This window comes from Herpailurus yagouaroundi, unplaced genomic scaffold (genome assembly GCF_014898765.1).
Source record: "Herpailurus yagouaroundi ecotype Mexico unplaced genomic scaffold, PumYag 220, whole genome shotgun sequence".
NCBI classification, from domain to species: domain Eukaryota; kingdom Metazoa; phylum Chordata; class Mammalia; order Carnivora; family Felidae; genus Herpailurus; species Herpailurus yagouaroundi.
In genome coordinates this window covers 4,114,152-4,138,180 of record NW_024412451.1, presented here as the reverse complement: position 1 = coordinate 4,138,180, position 24,029 = coordinate 4,114,152, and the positions used below count along the sequence as shown (strand labels likewise).

At 63.1% G+C, this 24,029-nt stretch overlaps 1 protein-coding gene across 1 annotated transcript in view; it reads right to left on the bottom strand.

Annotated features, from left to right (window-relative positions):
• The window catches only part of BICRA (BRD4 interacting chromatin remodeling complex associated protein), an 89,419-nt gene that overhangs the window by 12,293 nt on the left and 53,097 nt on the right, over nucleotides 1-24,029 (bottom strand). Inside the window, exons 2-15 of the mRNA XM_040457930.1 lie at nucleotides 22,447-22,547; nucleotides 21,280-21,325; nucleotides 21,146-21,188; nucleotides 19,240-19,305; nucleotides 15,321-17,279; nucleotides 14,525-14,701; nucleotides 4,349-4,981; nucleotides 4,015-4,195; nucleotides 3,592-3,701; nucleotides 2,789-2,841; nucleotides 1,580-1,728; nucleotides 1,355-1,449; nucleotides 1,039-1,141; nucleotides 5-429 (exon numbers count right to left, since the gene is read on the bottom strand). Coding sequence (XP_040313864.1) covers nucleotides 5-429; nucleotides 1,039-1,141; nucleotides 1,355-1,449; nucleotides 1,580-1,728; nucleotides 2,789-2,841; nucleotides 3,592-3,701; nucleotides 4,015-4,195; nucleotides 4,349-4,981; nucleotides 14,525-14,701; nucleotides 15,321-17,279; nucleotides 19,240-19,305; nucleotides 21,146-21,188; nucleotides 21,280-21,320 — 4,035 coding nt within the window. The 5' untranslated portion in view covers nucleotides 21,321-21,325; nucleotides 22,447-22,547. The remainder of the gene's footprint in view (nucleotides 1-4; nucleotides 430-1,038; nucleotides 1,142-1,354; nucleotides 1,450-1,579; nucleotides 1,729-2,788; nucleotides 2,842-3,591; nucleotides 3,702-4,014; nucleotides 4,196-4,348; nucleotides 4,982-14,524; nucleotides 14,702-15,320; nucleotides 17,280-19,239; nucleotides 19,306-21,145; nucleotides 21,189-21,279; nucleotides 21,326-22,446; nucleotides 22,548-24,029) is intronic.

The following is a 24,029-nucleotide window of genomic DNA, read 5'->3' as shown; positions in this document are numbered from 1 at the left end:
CGGCTGCCTTGAGGGCGGCGGGGGGCGGCGGCTGGTGCACAGGGTCCAGGGCCGTGTTGTGGACCACCTTGCTGAGCCCGGCTTCCTGCTTGATCTTGAGCTTGAGGCCGATGCGGCTGCGGGCCTCGTAGGTCTTGATGGGAGGCCGGTTGCGGGAGGGCATCGGGCCGTCCTCGTCGGCGTCCAGGGAGGAGGCGGCGGAAGAGGAGGAGGAGGAGGACAGGGAGGAGGACGCCCGAGCCCAGGTCACGGAAGGCGAGCCACCCGCCCCTCCGTGCCGAATCACCAGCTTGGTGGGCAGGTGCAGAGGGGGCTGGGCGGGGGCCCCGGACGCCGAGGACGGCGGTGGGCCGTGGCCGGGGAGCCGATGTCCCTCGGAAGAGGCGGCGATGGGGAGGCCAAGAGAGCGCGAGGAAGACACATACTCGTCTGCAAAACCAGGGGGCGGAGAAAGCGCGGGGGGGGGGGGGGGTTAGGAGAGGCGCGAGGCGCCCGCCAAGGGCGCGGCCAGGGGGAGCCCCGGTGCGGCGAGCAGCCCGCGGCCACCAGCCGCCGGGCCGCGGGCTGAGGCCGCGGCTCATCAGACCCTCAGGACGGACACACGGGTGGCTACGACGCCCCTGCCATTCCCAAGTCCCCCTGCTGTGCAAGCAGGAGTCGGCCGCTGTGAATGGCCCTTACATTGTGTCACCCAGCCGCCTTGCTGACTTCACCCTAGTCCTGGCTCTGCTCCCCCGCTTTTCTATCTCCTGGTGGCTGCGGGGGGGGGGGGTCCCCTCTCTGCCAGGATGGAGTGCAACAGACAAACAGTGATGAAGGAAACGAACTCCCTTCTCTCTGGTCTCAGAGCCCGCAGGTCAGGCTAGACCCAGGCACTGCGCGGAGGCGAGGCTCGGGCGCCTCCTAGTGGCGGAGGAAGGTGAGGCCACGCACCTCTCCCTCCCCAGCCCCCGTCTAACTCCAGGGTAGGGGCACGAGTTGGGGGGCACCTCGCCCTCCCCCTCCCCCTCCCTCCCCTCCCCTCCCCTCCCCACCCACCGGGCTTCTCCTTGGCCAGCTGTTTGTCCAAGGCAAGAGTGGTCTTCTCCTCCTGAATGAACATTCGGTCGATCATGACCATCTCCGCTGAGGGGCTCACCCTCTGAGGGGGGAGAAGACAGAATAGCAGCCAGGAGGGGGAGGGCCGGGGGGGGGGGGGACAAACCCAGAAGGCTGGGAGCAGATTCCAAACTGTCCTTCTTGGGATCTGACCACCAGCCTCCCTCCCTCCCTCCACCCTGCCCGGGGGGGGGGGGGGCAAGGGGAAAAGGGCGGGGTCTCTCCCGGGGAGGAAGGGGGACAGACAGCACCCTACCCGGGACTCCTCCAGGAGCAGAAGGCGGTATTTATTGAGCATGGCCTGGGTGCGTTTCAGCAGCTGCGTGGAGACCGTCTGAAACTCCTCATCCACTAAGGAAGAAGAGACGAGGTCCAGAGGCACAGACGCTGGGGGGGCGGGGCTCGCGCTGATCCTCCCCACGCCCCTCCCCACGCTAGAGACCAGGTAGGGAGAGTCGGGGGGGGGACGGGGGGGGCTCACCTTTGTGGTAGTCGTTGGGGGAGGGGAGGGCACCCTGGTAGACATGGTAGGGCAGGAGGCGATGCAGGGCATCCTCGAAGGAGGGGAAGGCTGTCTTGTAGTCAGGGTGCAGGACGGAGCCCTGATGTTTGTGCAAATGTTCCAGGAAACTGGGGGGTGGGGTGGGGTGGGGAGAGACGGCACACACGCACAGGCACACGCACAGGCACACGCGCGCACACACACACACACACACACACACACACACACACACAGAGCTGGTGGTGAGGCCGGGAGAAACCAGGTCCCGGCCCCCCAGTGCCCACAACCGGGGAAACGTCCTAATGCGTGCTGAGCAGCCTCGTTCTGTCTCACGGACTCTGGCAACAGCCCAAGGGAGTAGGCGCGCTCACTGTCCCCACTCTACAGATGAAGGACTCGAGGCCCAGAGGAGTGACCTTCCTCCACCCAGGGGACTCGGGGCGAGGGAGAGGCAGGGCTGGGAGCCGGATGCCAGGGCTTGGAGCGCATCCTCCCAGGCTCTACTGTTCTACCGTCTCCTGCCGCCAGGGGTCAGCATGTCCCCAGTCTGCCTCAGTCCCAACCGCAACCCTGGGAAGGGGGGGAGGGAGGTGGGCGGGTAGGATCCAATTCTCTCCAGGGCTGTTTTCTACCACAGCCCGTAGCCGTGACTTATATCGCTTTATGGTGTGACTGTCTCTCCTGTGTTTTCACAGGATCCTTGTCCTGTGTTTTCAGAATCCAGCACAGGGCTGGGCCCGTGGGATAAACACTTGCCGTGGGAGGGCAGACGAGAGAGGGCATGCAGGCGAGCACCCGAGGTCTACCCATCGCCCGCCCAGACCCCCCGCCCACCCGAATGTCCATCTATCCACCCCCACACCCATCCAGGCCCCCCATCGTCCGTCCACCCAAATACCATCCGAACAGCCCCGCGGACCCACAACGATCTACGCACCAACCTGGACTCCCATCCACCTCTTCCCTCGAACCCCCGCCCGTCTTACCAGCGTCCAGGAACCCACACCCGTTGCCCTGTGACCGCTACGACTCCCACCCCATTTTCTAGAGAGGAAGCCGAGGGTCTGCGGGGGAACCCTATTGCCCCAACTCACACAGCTAACCCCTTCTGAAGGGTGGTCCCCACAGCCTGCTCCCAGCCTCCGGGAAGGCGGGGGGCGGGGGGCGGGGCGCGGGGCGGCAACTCACCAGGCTTCTTTGCTGGGCTGAAGGGTGGGGGGTTTCCTCGACTTGCTCTCGTACTGCAGAAGGAGACCGGCGGGTGAGAGGTATCGGCGCAGAGAGGCCTGCCCTCGGCGCCCGGACCCCCTTTCTACCTGGCCCTTGGCAAAGGTGAGCGGGCCAATGCCCCCCCCCGCCCGACCCCCCCGCGATGGGGTCCCGGCCCCGGGACGGGACGCGCCGCCTGTCACGTCGAACCTGCCTGGCTCTCTCCCGCCCCTTCTCCAGCGTGGGTATCGGCCCCCCCCCCCCCCCCCCCCGACCCTGCTGACTGTCCGGAGTCGCCCCCACTTCCCTCTCGGCCACCACCGGCGGCGATCTGGCCTCCGAGGCCCTCCCAGACACTGGCATGCTGGTCCCTCCACCGGCTGTGTTTTTGCCTTCCCTCCTCCCCCCTCCGCCCTGCACTTCCTGCAGCCGGTCTCTGCCTCAGTCTCCCCCACACTGCTCTGCCCCCCTCCAGTCTGGGCCCCCCATGGCACGACTCCCCGACCCTTCCCTCCTCCTCCAGCCTCAACCTCTCCCGGCTGCCGCCCCCAGGGACCCACTCGGGCCATCACTCCTGTCATCACGCTCTGTCTCGGGGTCTGTGGCTCTCCGTCCGTCTCATGCTCTCACAGGCACCCACCCACCGGGCTGACCTGGTGTTGGACCCACCGCCCAGACTGGGCACCTGTCGCTTGGCCTCCTCTGTCCCGCCGGACCCTTTCCCGGTTCCCCGGTGACGCTGCTTTGGCCCTAGAGCGCCCCCCACTCTGGTGGCCCCTTACCTGCAGCCCAGAAGACTTCCCCGGCCCGGCCGCGGCGGCCTTGGCCACGCTCAGGGTCGGGAGGTTGCTGGCAAAAGCTTTGCTCTCGGCAGGAAGCAGAGGAGGGAGGCCTGAGGGTGGGGGTGGGGGCAGACCGGGCTCAGGGGTCACTGGCACAAAGGCCCCTCCAAGTTGTGACCCCCAAGCCCATGCCCACTTTCCTCTGGTTCTTTGGCCTCGGTAGCCCGGCCTGGCCCTGAACTGAGTGCCCCCTCGGATCGGGGGAGACAGCCCTTCCTGCTGCACCTTCCCTGTCCCGTGAGGTCCGGGTGACCCCTTGGTTCACACACCCACAGCTCTGCCCCGGCCCGCACCCCCTCCCCCTGCCCACCTGCCTTCAGCCCCCCCCCCCATTTCTCCTGCGTGGGGCTACCTCTCCCCTACCTGCGGTGGCCATGGGTGCCGGGGCAGGGGGATGGCTGGGGGCGGTGGGGGTCCCGGATGGGGCCTGCCCACTGACCAGCACCGAGGCGGTGGGGCTGGCGAGGGGCCCCAGGCTGGCGGAGGTCTGCGGGGCGGCGGGGGCCCCCCCGGCCTTGTTCTGGGGAATGATTCCGGACGGCACCTGAGGACGGGGGACAGGTGGTTGGAGGGTAGGTGGCACCTAGGCGTGGCGGCGGCCGGGCGCCAGGGCTGGGGAGGGTCTCCCCGTCAAGACTGTGCGGGGAGGCCAGGGCTCGCAGGGCGGGCGGCGGGGCTGGTCCCTGCCTCCGATTACCTGGTGAAATCTCTCGAGCAGAGCCTTCGGCTGGGGCAGCGCCGGGAAGGGGGCGGTCACCATCTGGAAGGTCCGAGGAGGCGGTGGGGGGGGCGCTGCGGGCTCAGGGACCAGGTGGAGGGTCGGAGGGGGCGTGGGGGACTTGTGGGGCCCCTGACCGGGCGGGAACTGCAGCTGGAAGTCAGGCGGTGTCGGGGCCTGCAGCCTGGCGGACGCGTCCGTGGAGGCCACGACGGAGGGGGCCGAGGAGGGCGGGAGGTGGGGAGCCGGGGGCAGCGGCCCCTCCGGGGGCTGGGAGGGGGGGCGCAGCGGGGGCTGGGGGGGGCCTGGGGCCGTGGGGGCCGGGGTGCCGGCCGGTGGCGGGACCCCCAGCTGGTTCTGGATGACAAAGATGCCGGGCAGAGTCGGGGGCGCCTGGGGCGGGGGGCAAGGGTGCAGGGTGGGCTCTGAGGGCGGGCGGGACAAGCTCTGGGGCTGGGAGGGCGGGCGGGAGTGGGGGCGGGAGGGCGGGCGGGAGGGGGGCCTGGCGGGATGTGGGGAGGGCAGGTGGGGGCTGTCTCCCAGAGGGGCCTGGTGAGGTAGTGACGGGGACGAGGAGGGGCCTGGGCCCTTGAGTGGAGCCGCTGCCGGGATCTGGGCAGGGGGAGGGAGGGAGAGGGGAGGGGGCGGGGGTCAGAACCAACCTTGGCTCCCGCTGCCCCAGTACGCTGGGCACCCCAGCCGCCCCCACCAAACGACCTCCTCCCGAGCCACCCCTTGTCTCGAGAGAAAGGACTCAGCACGGCTTCTCCTTCCCACCCCTCGTTTCCGAACAGCCCGCACCACCCGCCTACGGGTCCCCCGACCCCACCCCTCCACCTGCCCCCACCCCACTTCGGTCCCTTTTCCTCTGATCTCACCCCCTCCCTGGAGGTCCCCTCCCCCCTCCCCCCCCACGCGGGTGAGCTCTGCAGGGTTCAGGAGCACCAGCGGGGCAAGCAGTGGTGACGGCGGGCGGGCGGGCGGCAGGGGCACCACACCAGCTGCCCAGCGGGGAGGCAGGGGGGCCAGGGAGCGCGAGCAGAGCAGCAAAGGGGAAGGAGGCGGCCGGACAGGGGCGGCATCCCGGCCGCCAGCCCCGAGGGGCCTGGCCGTCCGGCTGAGCCGGGAACACGGACACCAGCACCGATAGGGGGGGCTGGGGGCCCCAGAGCGCCCAGGACGAGGGTGGCAACTGAGGGTCAGGGCCAGGTCCCTCTGGACGCCGGTCCAGAGCCGTGGGCCCTGTAAGTGTCCGCGACCTCTGCCCCCGTGTGCCTGTGTGGCTGTGGCTGCGGGCCTGCCCGGGGGGCCACGTGTGCGTGTGTCTGTGTGTTTGTGTCTCTCAGACGGGCACACGCGGTCCGGGCGCGGGTCTGTTACACGTACACGGTGACCTGGCCTAAAACACACCTCCGACCGAGTGCCTCTGCGCTGTCCCCTCCCGAATCACGACCCCGGCAGCCCCCGTCTAACCCGTGAGCACCAGCTGTGTGCCCGCCCCCGGGCTGGCCCCCTTCTGCTGTCACGGGATCCACACCCCGGGGACAGCCCACACTGATGTATGCAGGGATGGCCACCTGCAACCACTTACGTGTGGTCCCTCCACGGGCCTGAAAGCAGAGAAGACGCTGAAACCACTTCACGCGGGGGGGAAACGGAGGTCAGGGTGCCGAGACGGGCTGGTCCCGAGTCCCCCTGCCTCACCCCGCCCAGTGACTTCCCAGTTGATGGGGAAGGATTCGGGCTCAGGGGACTTCCCGAGGCCACCCGGGCTACCAGGCTCCAAAGCCGGGGCTCTCTGCCTTGAGCCCCCAACGTGGGCCGACTCATGATGTCAAGGCTCCAACGCCCCGGACCCTTCCGAGGCTGGCCCTGAAGAACTTCCCGCCGTTCAAACCGAAAGCCCCCCCCAAACCAATCAATCCACACCTCCCCGAAGGCTTGCGACCTCTAAGGAGAGATCCGAGAGGCCCTCGGCTCTCACACGGGGCCGGTGAGGTTGTCGCCCGGGTGGGCCCCCTGGCCTGGGGGCTTTGAAAGGGTCATGACTTTGACCTGGTACACCGCCCTCTAGGAATCTGGGACGGGAACCATTCAGGCACTTGCTGAATGGTTGGGGGAGTATTTACAACAGAGAACGCGGGGAAACAACCCACGTGGCCAGAGCAGGTTCGAGAAGCCCAAGTAAGTGAGGCGGGAAGCTGAGCGAGGTGGCCAGACGACGGCCGGCAAGCTAAGGGAAGTAAGGAGAGGAACGTATTACCTGACCGCTGGACAAGTGGCTACATAAATTACGCACCATGGACAATGGTTCTGTCTCAATGCTCAATTTGCTGCATTTGGTAACTGGGCGGCGGTCGAGTCAGAGAACACTCTTGTTCTCGAAGGCTGAGGCATTAAGGAGGAAAGGAGTACGTCTGCGATTGAGACGCATATGCTTCAGCATAAAAACGGATACACCTCGAGAGAATGGAGGATAAAGACCGCACAGCACGCGGCCGACGGGTGCATCGGGGCGGCAGCCAAGCTTCCGAGGCGGCCCCCACCGATGCCCACCTCCCTCCTCATTATTCGGTCTCCTCCCACCCTGGGTCTCGTCCCAGGGTTAGTCTCTGGGACCACCAGATTTGGCGGAGATGGGCATACACCACTTCCAAGATGCAGTTCTAGAAAAGACCGCGGCTTTCGTCCCGGGACTCTCTGGTGGATCATTTACTTTGGGGGAAGCAAACCTTGGAGCGGGTTTTGAGGTGCCCCTTGGAGAGGGCTGCGTGGGGAGGAGCTGAGGCCATCTGCCAGGGGTGCGTGAGCGCGCCCCCTTGGAAGCATAGTCTCCCGCCCCGACAAACCTTCGGATAACGGCAGCCCTAACTGACCTCCTCATGAGAGGCCGTGAGCCAGCAGATTCCAGCTAAGCTGCTTCCAGATTCCCAGTCCTCATGAACTATGCGAGGTAAGTTAATGCTTATTGGTTAAAGCTGCTCAGTGTGGGGGGCCAATTTGTTACGCAGCAACAGATAACTAATACATCCTGTTACAGAGCAAAGAACACCCATGGGTTCTCTACAGTTCCTAGAACGTTGCTGTATGTTTCAAATCCTTTTTCAACATTTAAAAATAACAATTAAAAAAAATTCGTCCCCTACTTATTAAAAATACAGACAAATACAGGGGCGCCTGGGTGGCTCAGTCGGTTGAGCATCCGACTTTGGCTCAGGTCATGATCTCACGGTTCGTGAGCTTGAGCCCCGCGTCGGGCTCTGTGCCGACAGCTCAGAGCCTGGAGCCTGCCTCGGATTCTGTGTCTCTCTCTGTCTCTCTCTCTGCTTCTCCCCTGCTTGTACTCTGTCTCTTTCCCTCTCAAAAATAAACATTAAAAATGAAAAAAATATATGTATACAGACAAACACAGCAACCCCCCCCCCCCCACTCCCCAACCAAGTAAAAAAAAAACAAATGATAACACGGGGGAAAACAGTTGTAATTCAGAGCATATGCCATCAGCCTCCAGAAATCACTAACAACCAGTGAGAACAAGGGGCAAAGGGCATGATCAGACAGCACACAGAAAAGGAAACACAGAGGCTCATCTATTTCGAGAGATGTTCAACCTCGCTTGTAACCAGAGAAATGCACACCAAAAGCGCCCCGTGGACCCATTTTCACGTCCAACTGCGGAGGGAAATGGAGGAACACTGCCCAGCTGCACCAAGGGATCCAGGAAACTCTCCACCCGCCGCCAAGATGGGCCTAGAATGTGCTACCTTCTGGGCGGTCGGAGACGGAGGAGAAACGTAAATCCACACGTAACCCCGGCCACACACGCGCGCAACACGGAAGTCTATAGGCCAAATAAGGAATTGTGGTTTCCTGCAGGGGCTGGTGGGTTGGGAAGGTAGGCCTGGGGTGGGGCTTTAAAATGCTAAGAACTGCTTTCGGATGATTGAGCCATGTGCACAGAACGCCTAACGCTAAAAATTAGAAATGTTTTATTTATTTTTTGGTTTGTTTTTTGAGAGAGAGAGGGGCACAGCGAGCAGAGGAGGGGCAGAGAGAGAGGGAGAGAGAGAATCCCAAGCAGGCTCGTTCCACGCCATCAGCGCAGAGCCCGACGAGGGGCTCGAACTCACGAAAACCGTGAGATCGTGACCTGAGCCGAAATCAAGAATCAAGACGCGTAACCGACTGAGCCACCCAGTCGCCCCCGAATTAAAAAATGTCTGAAATGGGTTGGGGGAGAAGATCAGGCTGAAAGAAAACTTCACGACCCCTCCCCCAAATGTTACCGGTGGCCCCTGCACAGACTTATTTTCCTTCTTCGTTCTTTTCCGTGTTTTAGAAGTTCTCGAAATCGGCACGAAAGGAGTCTTCCGGTCATGTTTCAAAAAACTACCATATGAGGGGACCGTTCATCAGGAGAGTCCCACTGCCCAGATGTAGAAGGCATTCGTGCCGAATTCGGAACATCCCGCGGCCTGGCCAGGAGCCACCGGAGGAGGCTTCACGGGCAAAAAAGCCCACAACGGCACAATCGCTTCAACGCCTTCCATAAAATGCCTGGGAAGCGCATCCACTCTCTGATCTAGAAGTTCCATTTCTAGAAACGTACCCTGCAGGCATTTTCACACCACCGTGCAAAACCTGGGTACCGGCGTATTTATAGAAGTGCTGTTTGCCCAGGAAGCCACCTTCGGTATTCTCTCCAACAGGGAACCATGTCAATAAATAACGAAACTATGGGGCACTGCAGCCCACGGGCCGACGGGGCCAGCCTGGCCTGCCTGGCCTATCATTCCGTATATAGCCCACAAGCTAAGAAGAGGCTTGTTTTGTGTGTGTGTTTTTTTGTTTTTTACATTTTTAGATGGTGGCATAGAAATCAGGAGGAGAATATTTTGTGACTGGTGACAATAATAGGAAATTCAAAGTTCAGTGTCCATAAATAAAGTTTTATTGCAACACGGCCGCGCTCACTCGTTTACGTGCGCTCTGGGGCCGCGACAGAGAGCACAAGGCCCCAAATGGTTACTACTGGCCCTTTACAGAGCGTCTGCCCGGCTTCTTTCACCTGGTGGCATTTTCAACACGCCTGACCCCGTTTGAGCATTTTAACGCGGATGAACTTACTCCTCACCACAACCCTGTGACGTAGATGTTCTTATCATCACCCTTGTTTTACAGGGAAGGAAACTGAGGCACAGAGAAGTCAGTCACCTGGCTGGGGTCGCAGCCTTGTAAGGGGCAGGGCGGGGTTTCCAGAGCCCCCATGCCTGATGACTGCCCCACGGCTGTTCTCCTCGACGGTGGTTTTCAAACCACACCCAGTGCCTATTGGTTAATGGTGGTGACCAGCCCGGTCATTTTAGTGGGGTTGTGACCAGCATTTAAAAAGAACGGAGGAGGGGCGCCTGGGTGGCTCAGTCGGCTAAGCGGCCGACTTCGGCTCAGGTCATGATCTCGCGGTCCGTGAGTTCGAGCCCCGCGTTGGGCTCTGTGCTGACAGCTCAGGGCCTGGAGCCTGTTTCGGATTCTCTCTCTCTCTCTCTCTCTCTCTCTCTCTCTCTCTCTCTCGGCCTCTCCCCTGCTTACGTTCTGTCTCTCTCTCCCTCTTGAAGATAAAGAAACATTAAAAAAAAAATAAAAGTCTGCAAGTCAGGGGTCCGAGAGGTATCGCTGAACGGCAAAGCAAGATACAGAACAGGACGGGGCGCTTCTGTGTGTAAACGCAAAGGGAAAGTAGGTGTCCACCCTGCACACACACGGGCTCTCGCATCTCCCTGGGTCCAAGTTCAGACAACGAGGGATGCTGGCCAAGTGCACAGGGGCGGTTCCCAGCCCAGGTGATTCGGTCCCCCGAGCGACACACGGCAACCCCTGAAGATCTCCATGGTTGTCCCAACTGGAGAAGGGGTGTTACTGGCAACAAGGAGGCGGACGCCGGGGATGCTACCCCACGCGCCACAGTGCACGGGACGGCCCCCCACGATGAAGAACGACCCGGCCTCAAACGTCTGCGGTGCCTGCCCTATGACGCCACAGGATGGCACTCTACAAAGAAACTGCGGGGGGGGGGGAGCCACCCAGGCGCCCCAAACTGAATTTTTTCAACCACACGCGAGTAACGCTTGTTGAATAACGGCCACAAGGGTGGTGGCTTTTTTTTTTCCCCCCAGAGCCCGCTATAAACAATACATGGGAGGCTTTGCGCTCCCTGAGCGGGATGGTCAGCGTTCCCCCCCCCCCCGGGGGGCGCGCCCCCCCGGGGGGCCATTTGGAGGGGCGGGGGGGCGGCGACAAACTCAATCCCCTCCCCCGGACGTCCCTGCAGAAGGCTGGCCACGAAGCAGGGGGACGGGGGCCGCACGAAAGAACCACCTGACGGCAGCCTTCCAGCCTGGGGACGGGCCTGGCACACGAGCGTGCACGCGTATCGCAAGTCGGGACCCGGCTGACGTTTCCGTGTTGCCTTCATGCTTCAGTCCGTCCGCTCGCCCGCCTGTCCGCCGGGTCAGCCCCCCACCCGCCCACCCACCTACTTGCTCAGCCAACAGATGTCTGTCCAGAACCTCCCATCATGCCATGCGCTCTCGTAGGCACAAAAGCCACAGCCCGCCTACACGGTGCAGACCCGTGTGTGTGTGTGCGCGCGTGTGTGACTGGGAACCAGCTTCCGTGCACACTCTCCTCTCTTCTCCAAGGTCAGCCACAGCACTGTTACCACTGTTTCGTGGCACGTATCTGCTCCCCGAATGCCTGCTCCGTGCCGAGCGCCCGTGAGGCCGGTGGCCTCGTGCCCATTTTGCAGACGAGTCAACTGCGCCTCAGAGCCCCCGACGCGAAGCAGACCCGCGATTCACGCTCGGCTCTGGCTTCCTGCATCCCTCGGGTGTTTCTGGCAACAAACTGTCAGGGTTCGAATCCAGGCCCTACCAGCTGGGGAACCGCGGGCAAGCGACTGCCTCGCCCTGTGCCTCTGCTTCCTCACCTGTAAAATGGGGATAATAACACCGCCTACCTGAGGGAGGTTTCAAGGAGCTAAGGCTTGTAAAGTGTCTGGAACAGCACGCAGAAGCGCGGGAAAACCTGGGTGTGCGAGCGTAATTCGTCCCGGAAACATGCTTGTAATCCAAAGCACTCGTAGAGCAGAGTGAATTTCAAGAACCACAGGCTCAGTTGTGATCGTGGGGCGTTCGGCGTCCCGTACGACCCGGGCTGCGAGACCTCGCTCGCCTAGCAAGTTACAATTTATTAGACATGTCCGCTAACACAAGGGCCTGCGAGGGACGCTCCCAGGACAAGTTACTCACAATCCAAGGTCTCACCGTAAGAGAAATGGTATCGTTCACGAAGTTATTCCCATAATGCCCTCCTCCTCGTGCCTCTGATCCTGAAGCGAGCTCCAAACCGTCCCCTGAACCTGTCTACTTGCCTCCACCATCACTGTGACCACCCCTTTGAAGCACTGTCCTTGTCCTCGTCCCATGAGGATCTCTGGACCTCCATTCACATGGCCCACCAAACCACTCTCCAGTGGAAGCCAAAAGGATCACTGAAAATCGTATAATCAGACAAGGCCATGGCCCCGTGACTGCCAGGGCCCAACTTATTGGCCCACGAGGCACCGCCGAACTCTCTGACCCTATCTCGCTCCACCCTGTCCCCCCTCCCCCACTCCAGCCTACTTTCCATTTCTTGGCATCCCAAGTTGGCCCTGGCCTCAGGGCCTTTGCACATGCTATTTCCCCACAACTTCTCCTTCTTCGGGCCTCAGCTCAAATACTTCCTCCCCCCAGAGGCTGTTCCTGCTCACTTAGCCTAGAGCAGGACCCTCGCCGGCCTCCTCACGGGCAGCCCGCTGCCTTCAATGCTTTCATCTAGCAGGCTGTTTCACACCTGCAGCTGAACCGCGTCTCCTCCCAGAACGTTCTCTCCCTTTGATTCCACTGGAGCGTACTCGGCACAGAGCCAGCACCGGCGGGGCTGTTTCGTACGTGTGTTTCGTTTCTTCAATAAATGATTTCCTCCGTTGGTTTATTCGATACAGGCTCACTGAGGGTCGGCTGTGTGCCTGGCACCGTTCTGGCCACTGGGGATACGGCAAAGAGACAACGGACAAAACTCTCTGCCCTCGTGGAGTTCACAGTATGGCCAGAACCGTGTAAACAAGGACACTAGACAGTCGGTCACACGGCCGGAAGTGCTACGGAGAAACACGAACCAGGCAAGGGCCAGGGCGGGCTGGGCTGCGGAGGGAGCGGGCTACGGCTTGAGACGATGTGGCTGGGGAAGGTCGTGAGGAGGAAGGAGGGTGACCACACGCATCCTGGTTTGCCCGGGACGGTCTCAGTTTTAAAACGACGAAGTCCTGGGGCACCTGGGTGGCTCCGTCGGTTGAGCGTCCGACTTTGGCTCAGGTCGTAATCTCGCGGCTCCTGAGTTCAAGCCCCGCGTCGGGCTGTGTGCTGACGGCTCGGAGCCTGGAGCCTGCTTCGGATTCTGTGTCTCCCTCTCTCTCTCTGCCCCTGCCCTGCTTGCTCTCTCTCTCTCTCTCTCTCTCTCTCTCTCTCTCTCTCAAAAATAAACACTAAAAATAAAATGAAATAAGATAAAACAAAATAAAAAAGTCCTGCCTTCTAAGAACGTCCTCGGTACTAGGTAAACTGGAATGACTGCTCACGGCAAGTGTGTGCCGTGGCACCCACAGCGCTCGGAGGAAATCCTACGAACGCCCTGGAACGGCGGACCATGGAAGCTGCTTTCTGGAAGGCCTGTATCTGGCCCGCTCCAGAAACACTGCTCCCAGCGTGAGTTGCTCCCACGCCGGGCGCCTCCTGGCCTTTTGTCCCCTCCCCCACTTCTGCTTCTCCATCTGTTTCAGGAAAGAAGAAACTGGTTGCTGAAGGTCACGGGGCAAGCAGCAGAACCTGAGAGTGACATCGTGGTCGTCCAAGGCCAAAGTCCATGATGCTTTCTGCCACCCTCACCTTGCTGACTTATCTCCTCCTCCGCCCCTTGCCTGCGCTCGTCGACCTACCCACGAGTCCTTCCTGAGCGAGTACAACATCGTCCCCAGAAAAGCACTCCCACGTGCTGATGGCTCGCGTGAGACAAAGGCCAACGTTCCTCATATGTAAAGAGTTGCTACGAATCAACAAGAAAATGGCCAGGAACCCAAATTTTCAATGGCAAGGGGTACGAGCAGGCGATTCCACGGAAAGCACAAACATCTACGAACACCTGCCCAATCTCGTGGTCAGAAACGCAAACCGAAACAAGGCGAGAAGCTGCTTTTCACCCGGCAGGCGGGCGAAGTTCAATACACTGCTGAGGCCGTGCAGAAACGGGCACAGACGACATACCGCTGCTAAAGGGTGCCCCGACTGATACTCCACAGAGGGCGATCTGGCGCCACCCGTCACAACCACAGGCGCCTGTGACACCCGGCGCTCTCCTTTTTTGAGAACCCGCCCCGCAAAGTGACGTACAGACGGCGATGCTTTGCCGCTTGGTTCCTCACAGCCAAAGGCTGGAAAGGACCTAGCTGCTCGGCAACAAGGACCAGTTAAATAAATGCCAGCCCGTCGGCACGGCGGAGAACGGCGCGGTCCGCGAAAGAATGAAGCAACGTCTCCGAGATGAGTCCCTGAACGAGAGAAGGTGCAAAATCGCATGCGGAGTGTGCTCCTGCTTTTGTACGAAGTGGGAAGAAAAGAATCCAGGCGCCGCCTTGCCTGTCCACGCGTGGACAAGGATGCACAGCACCGCCCCGGGGAGGCAGGGCGGGAATCCGTGGCTCAGGAGAAAGGGCTTTTCAGCTACATCTCTGGTTATCTTTTGAGATGCGAACCCTCTGACCGTGTTACTCCTCCGGAGGCGAAAATGGTCACTGTAGGAAAGAAGTGCCTGCCGTGTGCACCCCGTGTCCCTGCCTACGGTGTGGGCTCCCCCAGGCCTGGCTCTGGTCCTAGGAGTCCACGGCTACCAGGAGACCCTCAGGAAAGATCTGGGGAGCGAAGGGACACCTTTCCCAAGCCAGCGAGACAGAGAGGCAGACAGGGCAGCCAGAGCGAGGGGGAGGCGGGGGAGCAGGAAGGAGGGGTTTGCAGGGGCAAGGCTCGGTCTGAGCTGGGGCAGAGGCTGCTGGGGTTCATCTACCTGGGGGGCCGGCGCCGGGGAAGCCTGGCTGTCGGGGGCCTGAGGGCCGAGGCCAGCTCCTTTGGCGGTGGGGGTGGTCGGGGCTGGGTCTTGGGCGGGAGGCGGGGCGCTGACTATGACCGAGGCGGGCACGGAGAGGTGGGGGCCGTCTGCGGAGAGGGGCTGCTGGCTCCTCTCCTGAAACGGGCAGCCCGCACAGGGTCAGAAGGTCACCCCACGGCCCCCGCAGCCTCCCCACCCCAAGATCCCGGGCTCCCCAACGTCCCAGAGCAGGGGGTGGTGGGGACCGGGCGCAGGGGCACCGAGAGGCCGGGTGCAGAGGCCGGGGCGGCTCGGACCCCGGGGTCCGGGCACCAGGGAGCCTGCTACCCCAGCAAGTTCGTTTCGCTCAGGTCCCGTCAGTCCTCCGGCTCCACCTCGCCCGCGGCCTCCCGCCCCATCTGTCTGTCTGCCCATCTGTCTGTCTGTGTCTTGCCCGGCTCTCTCTGATTCTCATCCCCTCCAGCAGGAGAGCAGACAGTCAGCCTGTCTGCCAGTCAGTCCCCCTCCTCGTCTTTCTGTTGGGCTGTCCCCTCGGGGACGCACGCATCACCGGGAGCAGGGAGTGCCGCTCTGAGACGCCCTCCCAAGCCCACCAGACGCCCCCCTGCCAGGCGCTGCCTCCCCGCCCCCGTGCGCGCGCGCGCGCGCGCACACACACACACACACACACACACACACACACACCTTGAGCTCCAGCTCCCGGCCCCTCCCCGCAGCACACACCCCCTGTCCGCGCCCCTCCCCGGCCACTTACCTGCGGCAGGAACATCTGCAGGGAGTCCTGAGTGAGGATGGCCGCGGCGGCGGCGGCGGCGGCGGCGGAGGGTGGCTGTCCCAGGACGATCTTCTCTGGGCTGGACGCCAGGCCCGGGCTGGGCTGTGGGGTGGTGGCCTGAGGCGGGGCGGCGGCCTGAGGGGCGGGGGCCTGGGGGGTGGGCTGCTGCGCCGGTGGCTGCTGGAGGCCCAAAGGCAGCGGTGTGCTGGCGGCCGGTGGCGCCTGGGGGGCCGTCTGCACCGCGAGGACGGGCGCGGCCTCCCCGGTGGCGGCCGGGGGGGCCGGCTGCACCAGCCCGTCGGGGGCGTTGAGCATGGCCACGGCGCTGGGAGGCAGGGTGACCCCCTGGAGGACGGTGGTGGCCGCGGGCCCCGTGGGCGCCGGCTGGCTCTGTGTGGGCAGGCTGCCCGCGGCCAGCGACACGGGCATCTGGAAGAGCGCCGGCTGGCCCACCTGGATGGGGGCGGCCGAGAGGATGTGGGCGGCGCTGTGGGCCCCCGAGTGGGGGGCCAGCACGGGGCCCAGGCTCAGCGGGCCCGCCAGGTTCTGGTTGGTGAGGATGGGGTTTGCGATGAGCTGTCCGCCCGCGTGGGGGGCCGCGGCCGCCAGGATCTGCCCGCCGACGTTGGTGGGCAGGGCCGACAGCGTCTGGGGCAGCTGGACGGCGGGCGCCCCCGGCAGCAGGAACTGGTTCTGGCCTGGCAGCACGTGCTGGGCGGGGATGACGATGCTGCTGCCCTGATTCAAGAGGTGGACGCTCATGGGCTTGCTCAGGGCCCCGGGCGGCTGAGGCGGGGCGGCCCCCGTCGTGGTGGCCGGAGGCTGCTTGAAGACGTTGGCCGGCAGGGCCGGCGCCGGGAAGCCCGACAGCACCACGTTCTGGCCGGCCTTGCCCGCTGCCATGAAAGTCAGGTTCTGGGGGGCCTTGGGCGGCTGCGGGAGGCCCCCCGCCTCGCCCTGGATGGTGAGCGTGGCGCCCGCGGGGGCGAACGGCTTGGGGGTGAGCTGGTAGAGCTTGGGGGGCAGCACGCCGGCGGGCTTGGGCTGGATGGGCGTGGGCGTGCGATGCAGGATCACGTTGGGCGCCGGGACCAGCGGCGACGAGCCGAGGCCGGGGGCCGCCGAGGGCGCCCCGCCGGCCGCGGCGGGGGCGGCCCCGGCCCCTCCGAACACCGAGTTCCCGTTGAGCGTGGTGGCCACGGCGGTGGGGAGGTTCTTCTGAATGACCAGGCCCGCCCCCTGGGGCGAGACGCCGGCCGACGCCAGGGTCACCGGCTCCGAGGGGCCGGCCGCCGAGGCCAGGTAGCCGCTGACGGGCACTTGCTTGGCCAGGAGCTGGGAGGCGGGCGGGTTGAGTGCCATGACCGGCTGGCCCACCACCTGGATGGGCGCCAGGCCGAGCGTGGCCGCCGCGGCGCCCCCAGGGCTGCCGTTGGGCAGGCCCTGGAGGCCCGGGATGGGCTGGAGGGTCACATTGCCCAGGCCCACGGGCTGCAGGAAGGGCTGGACGCTCAGCGCTTTGTTGACCACGTCCTGGGGCGGCACCAGGGCCTGGTGGGTCAGCACGGCGGGGGGGGCCTGCAGCCCCAGCAGGTCGGTGCCCCCCGGGAACAGGGCCTGGGGCCCAGCGGCCACGGCCGCGGCCCCTCCGGCCCCCGCCGGGCCCGCCCCGCCGTCCGCGGGCTGCAGGGTGGGCAGCTGGAAGGGGCCCAGGTCCAGCTCGGCCTCGGCCTCGAGGGTCTGCTCAGTGATGTTGGCCTCTTGGAGGCTCTGCTGGAGGATGTCGCAGGGCTGGTCGGCGGCCCCTCCGCCCCCGCCGCCGCCCCCCGCGGCAGGCGAGCCCAGGATGGCATCTTCCAGGAAGTCTAGGTCCACGCTGGGGGCCGGCTGCGTGGGCTCCGGGCTCAAGTGGTTGCCAGAAGCTTCTTGCACGTGGAGCTGGAGGCCGGGCGAGGTGGGAGAGGAAGAACGGAGGTTAACAAGGGGCTGGCGCAGGACAGGGGCTGACGCACAGGGCACTCGGTGCCGGCGCGGCCAGAGAGAACGCTTCACCTGGACGTGGCCGCCACCTACGTTCGAATCCCGGCCTCCGCCGGGCTCTGCCGTGCAACCCGGGGCTTGCTTTCTCCGGCCTCGCTCTCCCCATCTGCACGCGTCAGCGGAACGGAATGAAAACTCTCCTCGAAGGAGCCATAAAGGCCCATAAAACCTCCACGTGCAGCTCCCACGCTCAGAAGCGCCCCGAAGGCCGCCGACGCCTTCCTAACCCTTTTGGTAGCAAACCCTGACCAAAAGTGATTACGGCCGCTCTCGGGGAGAGCCACAATTTGCCCACGTGACGCGACCCTTCCGGAGGCGGGCCGTGGAGAGGGGAGCGAGCGTGTCGCGTGACGTCCCGCATCCCTTTCCCGGAACCCCTGAAAGGACCCGGAGTTCTGAAACACGCCCGGCCCCCAAAGCTTCCGGATCGAAGACCGGGGCTGTGCTCGTTAGGGACAGCGGCAGCTACCGTCGGGGGCCTTACTCTGGGCCGGCCGTGCTGAGTCGGACGCATCTTCAGCGCCTTCCACGCTGTCCCGGATTGCGATCCAGGCACGTACGATCGAGACACGCACGGGCACTTGAGCAAATGTGGCACAGGCGAGACTTGCGCGCCCCCGCTTGGCAGGATGTGGCTCCCGATCAGCCCCCAGCCCAGACCCGGACGGTTCTGAGTTCTTAAGCACTTAAATGGCCACAACCAAACCTGCCTCCTAGGACGGTCATGACCTTCACGGACATCGCACGCAGGGGGCTTGAAGCCGGACCCCGGGCTTCACGGGTGTTAGAAAAGGATGATACGGGGCACCTGGGTGGCTCAGTCGGTTGAGCGTCCGACGCTTGATTGCGACTCAGGTCAGGAGCTCATGGTTCGCGAGACTGAGCTCCGTGTCTGGCTCTGGGCTAACAGCATGGAGCCTGCTTGGGGTTCTCTCCCTCTCTCTCTGTCCCTCCCCTACTCTCTAGATAGAGAGATAGAGAGATAGATAGATAGATAGATAGATAAAAGAAACTTAAAAAGGATGGCAACATGACTAATCACAAAGTCACAATCCAGGCTCGTCACTGTTCCTGGGTCTATAAAGGGTCAAATAAAGGTTTATTGGTCAGGTTCTAGATTAATCATTTATATTATGAAAGATAAAAATTATTCAGAACATGTTGTCACAGCTGTCGTGAGCACTACGTGAAAATGACCGGAAAGGGCTGGGTAGCATACAGTAAGTGTTAATAAATGACAGTTATGACAAGAGGGAGGAGGGAGAAGACAGGAGGAGGAGGGGGAGGGATGAGGCGAAGGGGGGTTGGGAAGGGGGCAGGAAGGGAGAAGCAGCAGAAGAGGAGGAAGAGGAAAGGTCAAGCGGCATGATGGTCAGGCACACAGCAGGTGCTTAATTAACGTCCACTGCGTTCCCCACTCTGCGCTTTGCCTGGCACCCGTGCCCCCATTTTCCAGATGGAGACTGAGGTCTGCGTCAGTCGGTCCCCTCCCCTTCCCCTGGGGGACACCCAACCACGGCTAAGCAGGGACAGGCCCCCAGGCCCCCGCACTGCCTGCTCCCTAGACGAGTGTCCCCTGGTGAACCCCAGAGCTGGCCTCTGCCTCAAAGCCAGGGACCCGGGACGCTCCCCTTCTTCCCGAGGAGCCGGTGGGCAGAGCCAGGGCCACCCCACCCGGTCTCACCTCCACCCCCTGTGGCCCCCCCACCCTCCTCCAGGCAAAGCGCCTCAGGGGGTGAACGTGACCCCCTTCCCTCTTGCCGTTAGGGCCTCCCTCCCGCCGGCCGCCTCCAGGGGCACCACGGGCCGTGACTCAGAGCCCGCCCCCCGCCCCCCACCGAACCCCTGAGTCACTTACCCCAGGACCTTCGTAGAAGGCACTTTGGGCCTCCCCGGGGTTATCCAGGAGGTCGTCACCATCCAGCTGCAACAAGACCCGCCCCCACCCCAGGTCAAGGTCAGCTGGGCAGCGGGCTGGCCCTGCTCTAGAACAAAAACCAATTTGAAGTCACAGCGGACCAGGGGACAAAGACAGCACCTGGGGCGTCAGCACCGCGGGACACTCTGCCTCCAGAAAAGAGGCCCCAAAGAGAGGGGCTTGGCGGCGTGTTTAAAACCCGAGGTGTCCCCGGCACGGAGTCCGAGGCTCTCCCGACGCGCCTGCCTTGAACTCTAAACTCCTGCCTCCGTGCCTCTGCCCAAGCTGAGCCCCGCCTTCAGCCTTCATCACAGCACATCCTTCGGGGCCCGACGGACCCGCCCCCTTCTCCCAACAACCACCCGTCTCTCCTTACCAAGTCACTCCTTTCTCTACGCGGCCCAAGTGCCCGGCGTGCCCCCCACCCCCCCACCATCTGGGCACCTAGCGCCCATGCCCAGCCTGACTCCGGGAGGGCAGGGACCGGATTCCCAAGGCGCATCTCTGAAACAGCACCTGACGTCCACGGAAGGGCCCACGGAATGTGCGTCCACGGCTGAGCCTCCCCAGTCTCTTTCCATGTGGATGTCTCTCCAGAACCCCGGGCGCCCAGCACCACCAACGAGGGGCCCCCCCTGCGCTCGTGGAATCTGCCCCCCGAACCCCCAGCCTCAGAAGACACAACCCACTCAAATCTAGGAGGCGTTCGCACATGCTCCTCCTCAACGACTCCTCCACCAGCGGGTCTAGTCGGCTCTGCCTTCCAGACAGACCCCAAAGCCAGCGCCCGGAGCCCCCCCCCTTTAGTGCCCACCCCACGGCCCCAGCCGCCATCGTCCCGCCGCCACGCCACAGTCGTCTGACGCTTCTCCTTCCAAGAGGTGGCGCTACATTCCCCTCCCTGTGATCACAGGCCGGCTCAGTGACTCACTTCTCACGAATACAGAGTGACTTCGGTGGTGAGATCATAAGAGGCACTGAGCTTCCTCCTGGCCCTGGCCCTGGCCCTGGGGTCACTCACTGTGGGGGAAGCCAGAGTGACACGTCCTGAGGACACTCAAGCTGTCCCTACAGGGAGGCCTATGTGCTGAGGAGCCAAGGCCTCTGGCCAACAGCCACAGAAACGCGTCATCGTGGAAGCCCGTCCTCCAGCCCCGGACAAGCCTTCGGATGACAGCGGCCCCGGCCGACATCCTGCCTGCAACCTCAGGACAGACGCCCCCGCGCCAGGGGCACCCAGCGAAGCGGCTGCCCAAGTCCCGACCCTCAGGAACTGTGACAGCGCTAACAAACTTTAAGTCACTAAGCGTCGGGATGATTTGTTACACAGCCCCAGACAACCGATACGACTCCTCATGGCTCAGCCCGTTTCTACTTCCTGCTTTGCTCCAGGCCCCTCATGACCTGTGACTTTTGTCCGCTCCAGTGTCCCCCCCACCCACCAGTTTCCCCTTCAGTCCGGCCCCACCAGCCTTCTTTCTGTTCACTGACCGTAGCATGTTTTCCTGTATTTTTCTGCCTGCCCTTCTGCCCAGAGCAGCATGGGTGCCTCCCCCCGCCGCCCCCTCGCCCCCCCCTTTGTTTGAAACCGTTTTGTTGTGCAAGTGACATTCTTATTTTTATCCTGCTCTGCAGGGCGCGGTCGGTGACTGCTTTGTTTCCCCGAGGAAATGTGTACGGTGTGAGGGCAGGGATTTGCCACCTCCCCTGCTCTGGCCATGACCCCGGGGGCTCAGCTCACAGAAGGCGCGAGGCGGAGGTTTACTGAATCCGGGGCACAGGTCTCTCGGCCCCCAGTTCCACAGGCCCCTACCCCAGGGAGGCCCCTCCCTGCCCCAGCACTCACCTTCTCGGATCCATGTAAGAAGTCATTGAGGGCCTGAGGGTCGCTGAAAGACAGAAGAGGAGAGACACTGAGGAGGTGAAGGGGGGGAGGCGGGAGGGGGGGGACAGGGAGGGCAGGAGGAGGCCGTTACTCACCAAATCACGTCTAGTAAGCACCTCCCATCCTCATCATCCATCGCCACTGCACGGGGTGGGGCGGGAGGAGGGCAGGGGACACAAGGTTAGACGTCTGTGCGGCACGCCAGGACCCTCCCTTCAAGGACAGTTCCCTGGGCCCAACGTCCGTCCGTGGAAGGTCAGGGTGTCTGTTCCCTGGAGTCTGCAGGTGTGGGTGGGGGCGGGGAGAGCCTTCCAGGAGCCCCCCCCGCCCCCTGCCCGGAGACAGCTGCCTTTTCCTCCTCCCCGACCTCTTGCCCGGCATCTGATGCCCCCGACGAGGACACTGACTGAGACTACGTGAGCCCTGATCGCATGTGGGCCTGCGCTGAGGCCTTCACGCACACGTAACCCTTTCGATCCTCACGGTACCCCACAAGGGGGGAGGTCCTGCCATCCCCACGTCGCAGAGGAGTAACTGGGGACGTGGAGACCGTCATCCATTTCCCAGCCGACAGGGGGCAGAGCCAGGCCTTGAACGCAGGGTCCGGCCCGGAGCAGGGTGTGGCGGGGGGGAGTCTGCCCTACGCGGGAACAGTCCCGAACCTCACCGAGGATGTGGTGACTGTCATGGGTTCCCCTCCCCGCGACACACAGACACATACAAAACCTCACGTGCGCCCCCAGCTGGTTAGAGCCCCTCCCCCGTGACAGCGTTCTGTGACCGCCACCCCCAACCGTCACCCCAACTCCCAGGATCCCCCAAGCACTCCAGGGGCATAAAGAGTCTCGGGAAGGGGCTTCTCATAGTTGGTTCGGGGCCTGCGAAGCCGGCAGGCACAGGCTCCCCCCAACACACAGCAATGACTGGCCGCGGGGACCGTCCCTGGAGGTCCTTCCCCGGCTCTCGCTGCCTCTCGCAGCGGTGACAACATGTTCTGTCCGGCTCCACATCCCAGCCCCACCAACGCTTCCTTCTTCCTGTGGCCGGCGAGCCCTGCCCTCCCCAACCAGCCCAGGGCAGGGGCTGGGGTGGGGAGTGGGGGGGGGGGGCGGGGGCGGTCCAAGGCCGGAGACGGAGGGGCTAAGCCAGGCTCCGCCAGGAAGGAACGTTCCTTCTCCGCCCAGGGGTCAAGGTGGGCCCAGGGAGGTGGAATCAGGGACACACGCCCCTCGGGGCACGAACCGGGACCCTCGACCAGTTACCTGCGCTACAAACGAATCATGAAGGGAAGGAGGGGGTGTCCACTCCAGGTCTATGCGGGGCCCCCGGCTGGGGACTTGGGGAGTGTCCTTTCGGGGGCCAGCTGTGGAGAGAGAACGAGAGGGAGGCTGTGAGACAGAAAGCCAGGGACAGGGAGGGAGCTGCAGTGAGGAAGGAAGGGGCCAAACACAAGTTTAACAGCACGAGAGCCAACACCGGACATTATCGTGCACGAGACGCGCGCACGGAGCGCGATGGCTGGCCACACGGTGTCACCTGAGCTGGGCACGAAGCTGGCACTTAACACGACATAATTCACTGAGGCTTCGACCTGATAAAACAGTCGATTCTCGTTATCCGAGGCGCCTCCGTTCTGCACGGCCGCCTCGGGGACCCGGGACGGCACTCGGTGCTAGGCGGGGGGGGGGGCCGTTTTTAACAGCAAAACTGCCAACGAGAAGCAGGAAGGATGTAAACAGGTGGCGCTAAGCATCGTGAGAAGTGAAATGAGAAGTCAAAGTGTTGCCTCGTCCAGCCTCAGCGGGAACAGGTGCTTTGGGCCACTCAAGCGTTTTCACGCGTCCCCAAGTGACCAGGGCAGCGCATCGGTATCGATCTGTGGGTTACACGTGTCGGAACGGCCGCGGGGAGGGGAGGGTGTTGGCCCGCCGCTGGTTTTAAGTGCTCTACCCACACGAACCCATTTCACCTTTTCTTTGTTTCTTAATGTTTTTATTTTTTTTTAATTCTTTAAAAAACCTTTTAAAAATGTTAAAGATTAAAAAAAATTTTTTTTTAAATCCCTCTTTATTTTCGAAAGAGAGAGAGAGACAGAGAGCAAGCGGGGGAGGAGCAGAGAGAGAGGGAGACACAGAATCCGAAGCGGGCTCCAGGCTCCAAGCTGTCGGCGCACGGCCCGACGCGGGGCTCGAACCCACGAACCGTGAGATCGTGACCGGAGCCGAAGTCGGACGCTTCACCGACCGAGCCACCCAGGCGCCCCCGGGATAGGCACTTTTATTAGCCCCATTCCACAGAGGGGGAAAGGGAGGCTCAGGCCCGTGATCTCTACTCCCAGGAGCCCTCAACTGGTAAGGGGCCAGGCCGCGGCCTGAGCCAAGGCCGGCTAAGAGTCCCCGCTCTTAGCCACCTATCCCGCGGATGGACGTTCCTCTCGTCAGGCTGTTTCCCTTTCAGAATCTGAAGCAACTATGGCAAAAATGTCAGGAGAAGATGAAGCTGCCAACAGCCTGTTATCATTTCATGAATGCTTGGAATAGTTCAGATTCGAAACAGCGATAAAGGGGGGGCGGGGAGGGGGGAGAGGAGTGGTTGTACCCGGCCCTGGGAAGACCTAGGAAGCAATCCGTCACAAGACCCAGGAACGTGGGATCCTGGGATCCGTGTCCCACCTGGATGCACCACCTTGGCCTGGAGGTGTTCACAAGCACCCAGCTTCCCACTGGTTCCTTCCCTCCTCCCAGCCTGGAGTTTCAGGTGTGGTCCCAGCTCCGCAGACCTCGGGCCAGCAGAACCGAGCCCGGGAGCATGAGTTTCCTGAACGGGACTCTCCAGACGGTGGGGG